Genomic DNA, 15541 nt, shown 5'->3' on the forward strand with positions numbered 1-15541 from the left:
CGACTTTATTTATTGCACACTTTGCAGATTTAAAGATGACATATTTAAAAATGGAAAAATTGGAGCACTTCTAAAAAAATAAATAATGTGATGTCCTCAAAAAAAGACTGGAAATGACTACTGTAACCAGTAGATGGCAGCAGAGGAGCACTTATTGGCTCATTAGTTATTTCCACCACGCCCTAACATTCTTCTTTCTATTGATTTATTTTATGTATGGCTTACTATTTATTATTTATTTGCTTTTTATGCTTCATTATATTCAAGCATAAAGAATATTTCCCTTCTTGACTATAAAGTGCAACGTTCCCTCAAATGCCTGCATAACCCACAAGGTGACCTTATTCCAGTCTAACCGGAGCCGAAGCCTGACGATTTGCTGAAAGCACACACATCCTGTTTGAGCAGTACGTGAGTTCAAACTAATTAAAGGGACTTTCCATAGGCATAATAGTTCTTATACTGTTCTATCCGCCTATACTAACCCTACCCCTTACACAAAACTTAATGCATTTTTAGATATTTAAAAAATAACTACATTTGGTACGTGTTCAAGCCATTTAAAATAGAGGGACACAGGAAATGTCCTCATAAACCACCTTCACATTGTCGCGCCTGACATACCCATGTCATCATACAGGTTTGTGTCCACATAAACCAAATCAATCATTGTGACATATATAGACGTCCGTTGATGTTCTACCAGGTTAATGATATTTTCTGTAAGCTAACCAACCCCTAAACCTACCGATCATACAAACGTGCAGAACACTGGATTCACATCAACAACATTTTTTGGCTGATTTATGAGCCTTTCTAACTAGTGAGGATCAGTCAAATGTTTCACTAATGGATTGAAAATGTATTTGCAGGCACTCACACCACAGAAAACCTCCACATTTTTAGTTTCACTTAATTTGACCACATGGGAATATGGTTATCCCACAGATGGCAAAATTTATATGAGAAGCAAACTCTTACAGAAAAACATGTTGTAGTTAGAATACATACTGCATTTCTTTGAAAGCTGACACCTTTACTACTCTATAAACCTCTTTTAAATATATCAGAACCTCTCTGATGTGTTTCTATAATTGATCTGCAGGTAGAACATGAACGTTTTAACCTGCACAAGTTATGTGGTCTTCCATCTGCTCGCCACCAGAGCTCGCCTTCCTATTATATTGACGCTCACGCTACACAGACTGTTTCACATCATCCTGGACTACATTTCCCATGTTCCATTGCACTGATTACACCCTCACCTGCAGCCAGTCACACACACCTTTAATACCAGGCTCTAACCACGGTTCAGGGATGAGTATTGTTTGCGTGTATCACTGTGTCAGTGATAGCAATGTTATGGAGTCATTCCGAGTTTTGCCTAGTTCCTAGTCTTGTTCTTTGCCTTGCCTTTATCTAGCCTGTTTACCCTGGCTTTGTATTTTAGTCTCCTCGTTTTGTCTGTTTACTACCTGCCCCAGATTACCCTTTGTATTGCCTTCTCAGACTTAGTTTGTACCTCGCCTGGACTATTGTCTGTGGATTATCTGTTTGGCTTGCCCTTTGTATCGACACATGCCTGTTTACCTGACTACTCTTTGGTCTTGCCCTCAATGTACCTGTTTTCCATTGTCTGACCCTTGCCTGTGTTGACCATGTCTTTGAATAAAGCTTTTCAGATGGATCCCCATGCCTCTCATCTCGTTCCCTCCATATCAATGACAATGCACCCCAAAGACAAATAATCCCTCAGGATAACAAGAAGCATTGTTTCTGAAACATGATCTGACACTGAAATGAGTCTGAGAAACAGTGTTGAACAAATAACAGTGCTTCAGTCTCTGTAAGGCACACAAAGAAAAACAGTGCACACTTACACACACTCGTTCAAGTTACAGTAACATTATCTCTTTCTCTTTGTGACACTGTTGTAAGATACTTCTACATAGCCAAGAACAAACACATAAAATGAAACAGACATTTTTGACCTTTAATATCTTTTCTTTATGAATACAGTACAAAACAGAGTCATGTATTGTGAACGTATCCAACATTATTAAAACCCTGTTTCATCTGAGTTTACATTCCAGCAATAAACATTACACAGTCAAAATACACATTTATAAATGCATAAATTAAACTGCCACTCAAACATTACAAAAAACTCAAACGAGGTACAAAAAAACGACTTTTAGTGTTGTTGAAGATAAGAGTAGTTCAATCTACTAAAACTGATTGGGGTTTGTGTCTTATGCTTTAAACATAAACTCCTGAGTTTGTCATTTTCAACAAGCGTGAACTACTAAGCAAACTACTGAGTTCAGCTTGTCAAAGGCCCTGCTTATAAACCGAGCGGCAACCTCCCACTCTCTCTCGTGAGGCCAATAAGGAAGTGACTAAAACTGCAATTCATTGACTGGCCGCTTGAGGCCCGGCTGCAAAAGAGAGTCAATCCCATGGACTCCCCATGTTAAAATGCCCAACTTTACAGCAGAAAAAAAACATGTTTTCAGCCTGGTGCAAAAAATGATTTTGGTCTATATAGCTAATTTTGCCCTTCATGACAATTGTGAGGGGGGTGAATGTTTTTATAACTCATCCGTTTAAATTATATTAAGCCTTAAAGTTCTGCATAATTAAGGGCGTGGCCACTTGAGTGACAGGTGAATTGCAACTGCTTTCACAGCCGTTGCGCTAGGTGGGTGTGGCTTCAGCAACCAACTCCCGCCCTTTTGCCCATTTTCGATTGTCCGGGAGAGTCGCGCGGCAACGCGCTGCCAAGATTTGAGGATCAGAGTGTGACTTAAGCAGTGACCCTTTCTCTCTCTATTCTTCCATCTATCCATTAAAGAAATATTTTCCTCTTTTTAGTCATTTCTAGTCAGACCTTAGATTTTGTTCTGTCCATCAAATCTGTGATCTGATCCTCTCTACACGAAAATCTCTCTCACACATCATTAATTGCCTGTAAAATCTTAAAATTTGGTAGCTAAATAATTTACTTAACTTTCTATAATTCATATCAAATCTATAATTTTTTCCAAACTAAACTCAATGAATTAGATTAAAATCATGTTAATTTAGTCCATATTATTGCGTTGTCACTTTACTCGAGCAGGAGCAGCACTGCGAAAGACGTAACGCTAAAACACGCGCAGCACTGCTGCTAATGCGCTGCTTGTGTGTGTGTTATTAGATGCTTCTACGGCTCCTATTTGATGAATGAGGTTATGAAGGCATGCCAGCATTGCTCGGGTTTGACTCTATCGTGCTCAACAGCGCCTCCTTCTGCTTCTCCAGTAGCGCTGGCAGCTGGCTCTTCTTTTCTGCTTCGTCGTCTGCTCTCTGGTTGAGCGGCAGGTAGGGCACCAGATGCAGAGCGCCGGAGGGCGTCACACCGTTCACACACGTGTAGAAGTCCTGAGTGGGCGGCGTTGTGGGGGCGGGGCTTAGGATCATGCTGTAGTTCATGCCTGGGACAGACGTGAGCTCTGGGTGGGCAGGCCCAGGGTATGGAGGGGGCGTGTCTTCCTCACAGTAGGGGGTGGGACTGCGGCAGTAAGGTGCAGGAGTGCAGTTGGTCTGAACAGACTGTTGTCCGTCAGGGCAGGTGACGTACTGCTTGATTGGCCCAATCAACACACACGGTGTGATTGTCCTGATCAGCACATCCTCCTGTATACCGTCAGACTGGATGCTGCTGGGTGTCACAGCCGGACTCGTGTCCACGCTCACATGGGAACATGTCTCCATGCAGTACTGTGGAGACCTATAGCCGTGAAAAATTGAGAAATGCTGATCGATCTCATCAATCTTCCCCTTCTGTTGTGACAAGAAAGAGCAGAAGCTGAAGCTTCAAATTAAGTTCAAAGTAAATCATTCAACATTGTTGTGCTAGTTGTCATAACGTTGCTATGCAGTCGCTAAGCTATGTTCTGATCTGAACACTAATAATAACTCAAACAGTGTAACTCTGAGCTGGTGTGTGATGTGTGACGGTACTCTTTGACCTTCAGCAGAGCGGGTTCAAGTCCTGGGATGCGCGGTTTGGGAATCGCTGGCAGGAAGAATGATTTAATCCTGCTGGAAGAACACAACCAGTAAAAAAAATCCATGAGACAGTGATACAAAACCCACAGAACTTAGCTAAACAAGGACCTTCCATAGACTTCACTGACCTCTTGCCTCGTGGGATGTTCCCCAAAGTGAAGATGATGAAGATCATGATGGCGATGCTGGTCACAAGGATCAAGGCCAACATTTGATCTGAGAGACAGACAGAGACACACTTAGAGCAGCAGCTATCAGTCATGACAGATGGGTTGATATATGTGTAAGTGTTTGTGAGTACCGGACAGAGCTCTGCCGTTGATGGTGACGATGATGGACTCACTCCATACACTCCAGTGTTTGTTGCTGGTGGTGCGGCAGCGCACACTGAACTCATACCTTCCCACCGGCAGATCCAAAAACTCCACATGTGGCTCGCGCAAACGCTCCATTCCCTACAGACCAATAGAAGACAAGTTGTTTGTCTCCATTCCTGTTTCTTCTACAGTTATCATGAAAATAGAGACATGATAAGCAGTCTCTGTGTGTATGTACCCTCCAGTTGTCTGGCTGAGCGAGGTTTCTGTAGCGCAGCTCGTAGACCAGCATCATCAGTTGCTCATGCACCAGAGACTCAATCGGATGCAGCCAGGACACTAAAACACTGCGGCCGACTTCACCGATGCTCTCGTTCAGCATGATGTATGTCAAGTTAAAGGGTGGGTCGGTCTCCACTGGGGACAAAGAACACGAGACTCATTAACAAACATGATGATGAGCAAACCTCAGGAGAAACCTAGAACAGAAGAGTTCACAAAGACACACTAAGCTGTGAAAGCCTGAACGTTTACAACCATGTAGAGGCCTAATGTAGGGTCAGTATTTGGACAGTATGAACAGAGAGCAGTAGTTTGATGAAAACTCTCATAGTGCTTGTTATATGCTATGAAGTATCCTTCACATCAATGCCAATAAAAAAAAAACTTTATTTTACAGAATAATCAATGTATATAACCGTATATTAAACTGTATGTGTGAATGGTTGAATAAGAAAAATCGAGCTGAGTGCGAACAGTCTGCAGGTCTGAGCTGAGCTCAGTGGATGAAGCTAGAGAAGCTTTTTCAAGAGCTGATGCCAGCTTCATCATATCCTGATGTTTTAGAGCATGTGTAATATTTAGTGTAAAGCATCACCTATCTCGACCACGTCCAGGCAGTGTTTCTTAGAGGTGATGGGCCCCGTGTGCGTGTGTGCCGTCACGTTCATGCAGTACATCTCCCAGACCTGAGTGTGTTTGGCATCGAAGAAGCAGCTGTTGATGCCGCCGCTCACGTAATCAGGACACTCCTGACGAGCACGCTCACTGCGAGGAGACATGACGTCTGTTCACTATTCACAGCTACATGCTACATAACAAACACTAATCTGGTGAAAATGATGATAAATCAGAGCGAATGAATGTTACACAGATGTATTAAAGGCACAGTGTGAAATCTCACCCCATGGTGTACAGGAGCGTGTAGGTGACGTTGTCCTGATTAGCGATCGGATGCCACCAGCAGGTGAAGATCTCCATGTTGGGCGAGCGGCAGCAGTAAATATACGGCCTTTTGCCATCTGCGATGGAACAAACAAAGACTGAAGATCTCAGAGAAGACATCTATTGCAGCATAGCAGAGACAAATTACATGAAGCAACTACGGTGGAGTCAGAATGAACGCAGAATGTATAGGTTTTACTGTATGTTAGCTTGCTTATTGTGCCCAAGAGCATAATTTATTTAAGCCCATATGCCCTTATTAATAAGAAACTGTGCTTCTAACCTCAGGTCCAGAGCTGTAGTAGCTATGTAAGGTTGTGACACTGTTTGCTAATGTTCATTTAAGCAATATTTTTGGGAAACACAGAATCGTTGAACCATGATGGTAACAACGGTACTTGTGACCATAGTTGGCTAACGATGCTTTTGGGAATCGCTCCCCAGAATTAGGGCTGTCACTTTTAGTTTCGAAAATCGATTGCACTATTAATTTTAAAAGAACTAACCAATTAAAAAATATAGATGATACCAGCAATTTTACGCGCCTGTAAGACCCAGTGATGTTGAAAGCGACCTCTTATGCTGTGTTCACACCAAACGCGAATAGAGCGTCTGGCGCAAATGATTTCAATGTTAAGTCAATGTAAAGACGCGTTTACACGCGTCTGGAGGTCTCGCGGCGCGGTAGACACGAATTCGCCTCATTCGCACCTCTAGAGAGAGATTCTGAGTTATGAAAAGGACCATTGCAAGCTGACAGCGGCCGGCTTTTGTGGTGGAAAATTGGCAGTAATACCCCCACCTTGAGCAGCTGTACCTGAGTGTCCCTGGGACGTCAGTGCGATCGGAGCACGTCTTCTTTTTGAACAGTTGTTTGAAATGGATTGAATCATTATTTAAAATAATCTTGGAGATTTATGAATTGCCTAACTCATAAATGCAGCCGGGTTGAAGCCTGCAGTGATGTTTTTCTTTTGTTATGGCAGCCGTCCCCTCTGCAGATATATTTTTCGAGCATGTTGCACTCCTGTTGCTGTTTGTTATTCTGCACGAAACTTCATGCCAATAAATAAGAAATATGGCTGACTTGTGTGTTTCCAGCGCTCTCTTTACGTTCGTCCGTTATTTGATGTTAAAAAAGGAAACTCGATTTTACAATCGATTCAATGAACTCTTATGTCTTAAAAATCGAAAATGATTTTTTTCACAAAAGTGACAGCCCTACCCAGAATGGTGCCGAAACATCTCAAGTGTTGATGTAGATGTTGTCAATGATATTTCCAGCTCTTTGAGTTGATGTGGTAATTTCTTACCGCAATATCAAGCGTGAAGATAATAAAACGTTATGAAGAAGAACATCTTATTGTGCTCAATTACAGTTTTTTACAACAGCTTGGACGCATTAATACTTAAGTCACTTATTTACAACAGCAGTCTATGTGAGCTAAGCTGTGAAACATTGCTTTTGGCACAAAATACATCCCTTGAATGACTACAGCTTTGAAAGGACATCAATTAATTTGTCACACAAACAATGCCAAAATGATATGTACCTACAGCCAGTTAACATGTTTACATACTCTTTAAACAACAGTTAAACCTAAAGGGATAGTTCACCCAAAAATGAAGATAAGCCCATGATTTACTCACCCTTTAGCCATCCTAGATGTATATGACTTTCTTCTTTCAGACAAATACAATCAGAGTTAAAATAAAGTCCTGGCTCTTCCAAGCTTTATAATGGCAGTGTATGGTGGTTGAAAGTTTGAATCCCATAAAGTGCAGAAGTCCATCATAAAAAGTGTAATGGATGCCTTGTGAAGAGAAGCGATGCACTTGTGTAAGAAATGGGTCGAGCGGATGACATATTCTGGCACATCACTTTTTATAATGGATGGATACACTTTATTAGATTTCTACTGGACTACTGAACATCAACAGCCATCGTTTCAGATCACTAAGGCTTTCCAGTCTGTGTTGGCATGGACCTCACTGCTGAGAGACACTCATCTTCATAACCAGTCTACAGGATAGACGTCCCACTGCCACATCTACACCATTACCACTGTTTGCTTTAAAAACATTAGTAAGTGTCTTAATTATCATGTATTTCCAAGCTAATGGTTACTGGGGATTAATGTTTAAGCTCTTGTATGTTCAATTAATTTGGGAGCAGGAACCCCAATATGGAACCATACCGCCAAAGATAAATTGATTAATAAACTCAATTAACTTGCCAAAGTGGTCCTGTCTGAACTCTGACTGGATTCATCTGAAAGAAGTCAGCTTGAGGATGAGTAAATCATGGGCTAATTTTCATGTTTGGGTGAACTATCCCTTTAAGTTCGAAACCTAGCAAAACTGAATATGACAGCAATTTTGCTACATTTCTACATTAATACCGCAATGACATACTGTAAATTGTAAATCATATATTGAAATACCATCAGAATAGTTAGCTTAGTCACATTCAAGAATCCTGATAGATTTACACTACTATGTTCATTTGATTCACAGTTATACTGTTCTGACCTGCTGAATTAAATGTGCTAATCAGATCATACTGACTTATTTAGCTACAAGTTTAGTTGCTGACAGCAAAACATTAAACACAAAACGCTCCATTAGTGTCTTCAGTGTGAGATTATGACATGTGCGCTCATGCTAGCAGCTACACACTCCTACAAACACAGACACAGAGAGAGCGCTGTGACAGAGGAATCAACACAGCAATGAGCAGCTAAAAATCATCTGAGAAGCTCAAACCGGCGATTTGAGATCTCAGATATACTCACGGTCCGTTTTCACATTAAAAAGTCAATATAAAAACATTTAATACATGATGCAAAGACAAGCTGCATACTAAGAGTTAGTAAGATAGTAGTTATGTTTAGATATGGGGTAGGTTTAAGGGATGTAGAATATGGACATGCAGAATGAGGCATTAATATGAGCTTTACAAGAACTAATAAACAGAAAATATGCTAGTAATAGGCATACTCTCACTATTAACTAATACATTTACATTTAGAGCCATTTTATCTTGTGGTATATTCAATTTATTCCTCAAACGCCCATTACTTGGTCTTCAAAAAGTCTTCAAATTAAAATGTCTTAACTTTTCCTTCATAAAATCTGCACAAACCCTGTATTTACTTATTTACATCTCTCAACACACACACACACTCTCTCAATGTGCTATAGACATGCTTTAGCGGGTGAGTTAAGGACTCTGATCTGATGGTTTAGTGTTTACTAAGTGCTTTATTTACTTACATCAGTCTGTCATCATATGTTGACGTCACTCATGAAAGATAAACCTGAGGAAAGCTGAAAACCAGAGCGGATCAGGCCTGATGAAATATGATCAGAACTACTAGCCCTTTCTTTCACACAAAGGCACAAACAGATCGTTTTGAACAGTGTGGGGAAGGTTACTTTGGAAATTTAACAGATATACAATATAGTCAATAGTGTATTTATGTAAATAATTTAATTTGATTGCTTTTGATTTACTTTTCTAAATTAAAATTTCTAACTAATTGTGAATAAAATAAATAACTGTGAATTACCCTGAAACATTTAAAGCAGGCAGGGTTCATCTCTTGAATTAAGATTAAATTAATTCATTTAAAGCACAGCCGCCACAAAATCAGACTTTAGCGACACTTTAATTTGAGATCGTTCTGAGGTTAAATACAGATTTAAAATAAAAAGATAAGCTTTAATAGCTATGATACTGTTTTAGAAATCAATTCTTTAGATAGCTATGACGGGAAAAATAAAGCATATACATAAACCCAAATATGGAATAAAAGTGTGCTACTCTGTGTCCTAAACTCCTGAAAAACTTTAGAGCAATCAATCAGATTTATGAAAGGAATCAATCATATCTGTATGTGTGTGTGAAAATATTCAGATGTAATCCTATAACCATTAACATTTCACAAGTCACTTTAATTACACATTTTTTCTCAGTGCCTGTAGCAGATTACAGTTACATTTATATTATAATTAAATTACATAATTCAGTTACATTTAACTAGGTACTCTATATTTTTTGAAAGTTTCAAAGGCCAGTTTCACTAACAGATGTTTTTGGTGTTAAAATCGTACAGTCAGGATTTACAAACGCAATACCAGCTCTATAGTAATTACAATAACTATGTAATAACTAGGTACTAACCCTGAACCTACCCCTTAACCTAACCCTACCCCATGTAGTTACCTTGTATTACCAGAATTTTCTTAGCTAAATACACTGTAAGTACACTATAAGTACATGTTAGTACATGTACTGTAAAATAAAGTGCAACCAAAACTTCTAGCAAACCTTCAGGCCTCCAGTTCTTTTCAACGTACTCTGGCTTCTTTATTCCTTTATTTGCAACTACACTAATTTGCATTGCACTTGATATATTTCGTTGGTCGGTATGTAAATATGATGTTGGAATTGAAATCAGGAGTTTCTAATAAGCAGCAAATTAGGAGTTTATTGAGGAAAAGCTCGTAGTTAATGGTTTGTTAATAGCGTGAATTAGATTTTAAAAGAAAGAGTGACCAGATTTTTCCCTTGTGTCCCCACATAAGATGCACTTTTCTAACTCGTCTGTTTTTATATTAAACGTGATTAATAATAAAAGAGATTCGGACATAAAGCAGGTCTTGATGTTTCTCTCACTCTTAGGATGTGTTGTCCATGGATGGCAGAAGCCTCATATAAGCTCATATGTATTCATGATTCAGAGTCAAAAGATCATGATCTCGATTCAAACACACGCGATCTTATTCCTAAATGATGATAATTCTGATATATAAACATTTCAAATCACATTTGAATATTTAACAGCTTCACAAACAGTATATTTATAAGTTGTAAACATTAAATTTTTGAAACAATTGACAGCAAAATTCTGAAAGACATAGTGCAGCACCTAAAATCATCAACCTGCTATCTTGACACACAACCGCATCACAGCACAGAGACAGCACTCATTAAGATAATAAATGATGTTCGCTTAAATTGTGACTCTGGCAAAATATCGGTGCTGGTATTGCTAGATCTCAGTGCTGTGTTTGACACTGTCGATCATAACATACTACTAGAGAGACTGGGAAACTGGGTCGGGCTTTCTGGGATGATACTCAAATGGTTCAGGTCATACTTAGAAGGGAGAGGCTATTATGTGAGTCTAGGAGAGCATAAGTCTAAGTGGACGTCCATGACATGTGGTGTCCCACAAGGGTCAATTCTTGCACCGCTCTTGTTTAACCTGTATATGCTTCCACTAAGTCAAATAATGAGAAAGAACCAAATTGCCTTTCACAGCTATGCTGATGATACCCAGATTTACCTAGCCTTATCTCCAAATGACTACAGCCCAATTGACTCCCTCTGCCAATGCATTAATGAAATTAATAGTTGGATGTGCCAGAACTTTCTTCAGTTAAACAAGGAAAAAACTGAAGTCATTGCATTTGGAAACAAAGATGAAGTGTTCAAGGTGAATGCATACCTTAACTCTAGGGGTCAAACAACTAAAAATCAAGTCAGGAATCTTGGTGTGATTCTGGAGACAGACCTTAGTTTCAGTAGTCATGTCAAAGCAGTAACTAAATCAGCATACTATCATTTAAAAAACATTGCAAGAATTAGATCTTTTGTTTCCAGCCAAGACTTGGAGAAACTTGTTCATGCCTTCATCACCAGCAGGGTGGACTATTGTAATGGGCTCCTCACCGGCCTTCCCAAAAACACCATAAGACAGTTGCAGCTCATCCAGAACGCTGCTGCCAGGATTCTGACTAGAACCAGAAAATCTGAGCATATCACACCAGTCCTCAGGTCCTTACACTGGCTTCCAGTTACATTTAGGATTGATTTTAAAGTACTTTTACTCGTATATAAGTCACTAAATGACCTAGGACGAAATATATTTCAGATATGTTCACTGAATATAAACCTAACAGAGCACTCAGATCATTAGGATCGAGTCAGTTAGAAATACCAAGGGTTCACACAAAACAAGGGGAGTCCTCCTTTAGTTACTATGCCGCCCGCAGCTGGAATCAGCTTCCAGAAGAGATCAGATGTGCTAAAACACTAGTCGCATTTAAATCTAGACTTAAAACTCATCTGTTTAGCTGTGCATTTACTGAATGAGCACTGTGCAATGTCCGAACTGATTGCACTATATTTTCACTGTTTTTTTATGTAAAATCATTTTCTAACTGTTTTTTAATTCATTTTAAGTAAAAGTTTTAAAATTGCTTGTTTTATTTTTGTTATTTTTTTTCTTCATGATTATTTTACTTTCTTTTATGTAAAGCACTTTGAATTACCATTGTGTACGAAATGTGCTATATAAATAAACTTGCCTTGCCTAAATAATAATGAAAGTACTGGAATAAAAGTCCGGATATAGACTCTGATGTTGTGATAAAGAGTAGCAGACCTTTAGAACAAATGTTATGTTTCAAATAAAGAGATGTGTATGGTACATTATGCCAGTGATGTCTTCGTTTAAAAACACTGGACGAAACAATCTTCATTCTCTTATTTCAAGTGACTCTTTTCCATAATTAATTCTTTTAAAATAATAAATATTTTCAAATAGACTCATTTGTTAAAATGTAGACATCAAGTAAATTAGACAAGATTATTTTGTTTGGTTGTCTGATGTTTTGTTTTCACAATCGTCAGATCTCTATTGTAAAAATCAATTATTCAAAGCCATCTAATCAATGCTATCAGTTCTGTTTCTAATATTCAGATGTAGACTAGTGTGTAAAATGTACAATCTATCAGACGTTTTGTAGTGCATCAATAAGGATTTGGTCCAATTATTCTGTGTTATAATGCTTCTCATCCAGTGTGAAGAGTTCTGCAAACCACAGCCCAATCACCAATGACTCCTCCTCCTCCAGCACACACCTCCCTTTCGTTTGGTTTGTTCTGTGATCCGTGACGAGGTCTTCACTCACCTTCCTTGGACGACTGCAGCGCTTCAGTGACGGTCATCCAGTGAAGCTCCAGGAGCAGAAAGCACAGCATCACGCGTCTGCAACACAAAACAGCACTGCTACACTTCACTGCATGAGCTGACAGTACACACACACACAGGTGTAACAATAAATCCCACATCATGCAGAACTTCAGAGCTACACATCTTTAAAAACACTGAGATCTGTTGACAAAGGCTGATAGGAACTGGAAATACTTGAACCCTCATTATGTCACACGGACTCGAATGCACAGCTTTCAGTCACGTGACCGTCTCCAAGACCTGGAGGGTAAAACATCCACAGAAATGCAGGACAAGCCTGGCAACACCCCAGCTGCATCACCACCTTCATTTTTCTAATAACTCAGAGTCTGTTATTCCTTACTTCAACGACTGGTTTGATCTCAGAAAACCTACAACAGCCTAGAATCACTGAACCGATATATGACTATTAGTTAACTCTAAACACAAATAACACACAGTTGACATTAGAAGTGAAGCGAGTTATTACATAATGATGATGAAAGACAAACATGATGAACATTAAAGCCTCTCTCCATCACATCAGATCATGTCGACTGGAGAAACCCAGGAAATGATTCACAGTGACTGTAGCTTCCACATCGTTTCCTCGAAGCACCAATCTTTGATCTAACTGTGTTACACAAAAGCAGAGTGATGACATGCATGAGTTACAAAAGCATCTTTAATGCTGTTGTGACTGCGGCTCTGGCGTGATATGTGTTGTTGTGAGGTATGATGGGATTGCTAATGCTAGTCAGGATCTGTTTCCTCTAAGAACGCTGTTCATTGAACTCGGCCCAACACTGCGCTCGCAGTGACATTCATAACAGAACGAAAATGATTATAGTTATTATAATTATTATAGTTAATTATTAGCCGTTCATTACAAACAACATTTATTTTAAAGGGGTGCAGTCTAACATCTGTTAATGCTTTGTTTTCTGGTAGTTAAGTGACCTGAGGTTGACTTTTGACATGTGAGAACACTTCCAGTGAAAAAAACAGTGATAAAACACTGATGGTACGAAGCTTAAGAGTCTCAACAGCGGGAATCTCACAAACACACACACACACACACACACACACACACACACACACACACACACACACACACACACACACACACACAATGAATTCATTTACAAAATATATGTAGTATAATTACAATGAAGCCTGATAGTTATGATAGTTACACACTTTTTACATCACATTCTCATTGCTGTAATCTGTCTGAATAACTTCCTAAATACATAATGAATACCTTTAACACAAACACAAGAATCAATTCTAAAACACACATCAGTTAATAAAACTGTGCAGTCCAGTAAAATGTGTTCAATAGCAATATAAAAAAGCTTTGTAGAATATTCCAATAATTACTGTTTTACTTAAAGAGCAGTCTTAGTCAATATCTGTTGTCTCTCTATGATTCAGGTCTTATTGAAACAGTCTTATCTTATTCTCTTATATGTGTTATATATGTCACAAAAAACCTCCAACTGGATGACATCCTTCAGCCATATTAACACATGATATGAAAGATCTGTCATCTCAAAGATAGATGGGGTGTTTTATGTCCAAATGGGATCCATGACAGTTACAGACATGTTAATTTTAACATACTTCAGCACATTTATAATGAAAGAGCACAAGCTATCTGTCACAGAGCCAGCTATATTTGCCAGGTTTATTAAAACACTAGATTAGAAAGCAAGCCAGAGCAGGAGAAATGCAGAAAAGAAGCTGAACGGACCTGTTAGATCAGCAGGATTGAGTCCGATAGAAAGCGCTTCAGACAGAGTCCATGTTCAGTTCTCATACCTCTCGCCACTTTAACAGCTGAACGCCTCTACCTTGATGAACCCAACACTTCTCTCTCCACACTCACAAAGGTACACACCTGCTCTTGTGTTCATGAAGATGAGCTTACAGGGGAGATAATGGAGTAATCCTGATACAGCAGATCATATGACAACAACTTACAAACACACAGCGGAGAGATCTAGAAACTCAGCAGGTCCCTGGGAACGAGACTAAAACCTGTCAGACCAGATTCACTCCCACACGACACAGTGCAGGAAGCTCAAATCAATAACTGCATACTACACAAACTCACTGCACATCTGTATGTATTGGGTTTGTTTTAGTCGCATGATGATGTTCATACAATTAAAGCTTATTTATGCTGGAATGTTTGTCCTGACAGAAGCTGAATAGAGAGAAAAACAGCAACCATCACTGCAAACGCAGCAGGATTTATCTGAAAAATCTCACAGAACAGAGCCATTTTTATGTGAAATCAGACCAGTGTTCACTTGTGTGTTTATTATTAATCAACATGAATGATTAAATACACAGGAGTGCAATGTTTACACCAATGACTACAATAGGGGCATATGTACCTTAGGAGCTTGGCCACTAATAATAGCATTAATACATTTTATAGAGTGTCTATTTAAACTAAGCTCAAAAAACCCACCTTGATGGCAAAGGCTATTAACACTAACTCAGCCCACCTGTGTGTGCTCGGACCAGCTAAAGACCAGCGTAAACCAGCTAAAGACCAGCTTAAACCAGCTAAAGACCAGCTTAAACCAGCTAAAGATCAGCTTAAACCAGCTAAAGATCAGTTTAAACCAGCTAAAGACCAGCTTAAACCAGCTAAAGATCAGCTTAAACCAGCTAAAGACCAGCTAAAGACTAGCTTAAACCAGCTAAAGACCAGCTTAAACCAGCTAAAGATCAGTTTAAACCAGCTAAAGACCAGCTAAAGACCAGCTAAAGACCAGCTTAAACCAGCTAAAGACCAGCTAAAGACCAGCTAAAGACCAGCTCATGACCAGCTTAAACCAGCTAAAGACCAGCGTAAACCAGCTAAAGACCAGCTAAAGACCAACTTAAACCAGCTAAAGACCTGTT

The 15541-nt window shown here is 39.3% G+C and overlaps 1 protein-coding gene and 1 long non-coding RNA gene across 2 annotated transcripts; both read right to left on the reverse strand.

Annotated features, from left to right (window-relative positions):
* Positions 1-2791: 2791 nt before the first annotated feature.
* LOC132131318 (growth hormone receptor-like) lies at positions 2792-5431 on the reverse strand. The gene is made up of 6 exons (XM_059543343.1): positions 5248-5431; positions 4609-4787; positions 4355-4508; positions 4182-4269; positions 4014-4083; positions 2792-3825 (listed from the first exon to the last, which is right to left on the reverse strand). Exons 1-6 carry the CDS (start codon positions 5429-5431, stop codon positions 3232-3234), a joined length of 1269 nt encoding a protein of 422 aa, XP_059399326.1. The 3' UTR covers positions 2792-3231.
* A 127-nt stretch (positions 5432-5558) lies between these two features.
* LOC132131232 (uncharacterized) lies at positions 5559-14546 on the reverse strand. The gene is made up of 3 exons (XR_009428857.1): positions 14376-14546; positions 12579-12655; positions 5559-5671 (listed from the first exon to the last, which is right to left on the reverse strand). It is a non-coding gene; the product is annotated as an uncharacterized LOC132131232 (long non-coding RNA).
* Positions 14547-15541: the final 995 nt, after the last annotated feature.

Source organism: Carassius carassius, chromosome 48 (assembly GCF_963082965.1).
Source record: "Carassius carassius chromosome 48, fCarCar2.1, whole genome shotgun sequence".
Lineage (NCBI taxonomy): Eukaryota > Metazoa > Chordata > Actinopteri > Cypriniformes > Cyprinidae > Carassius > Carassius carassius.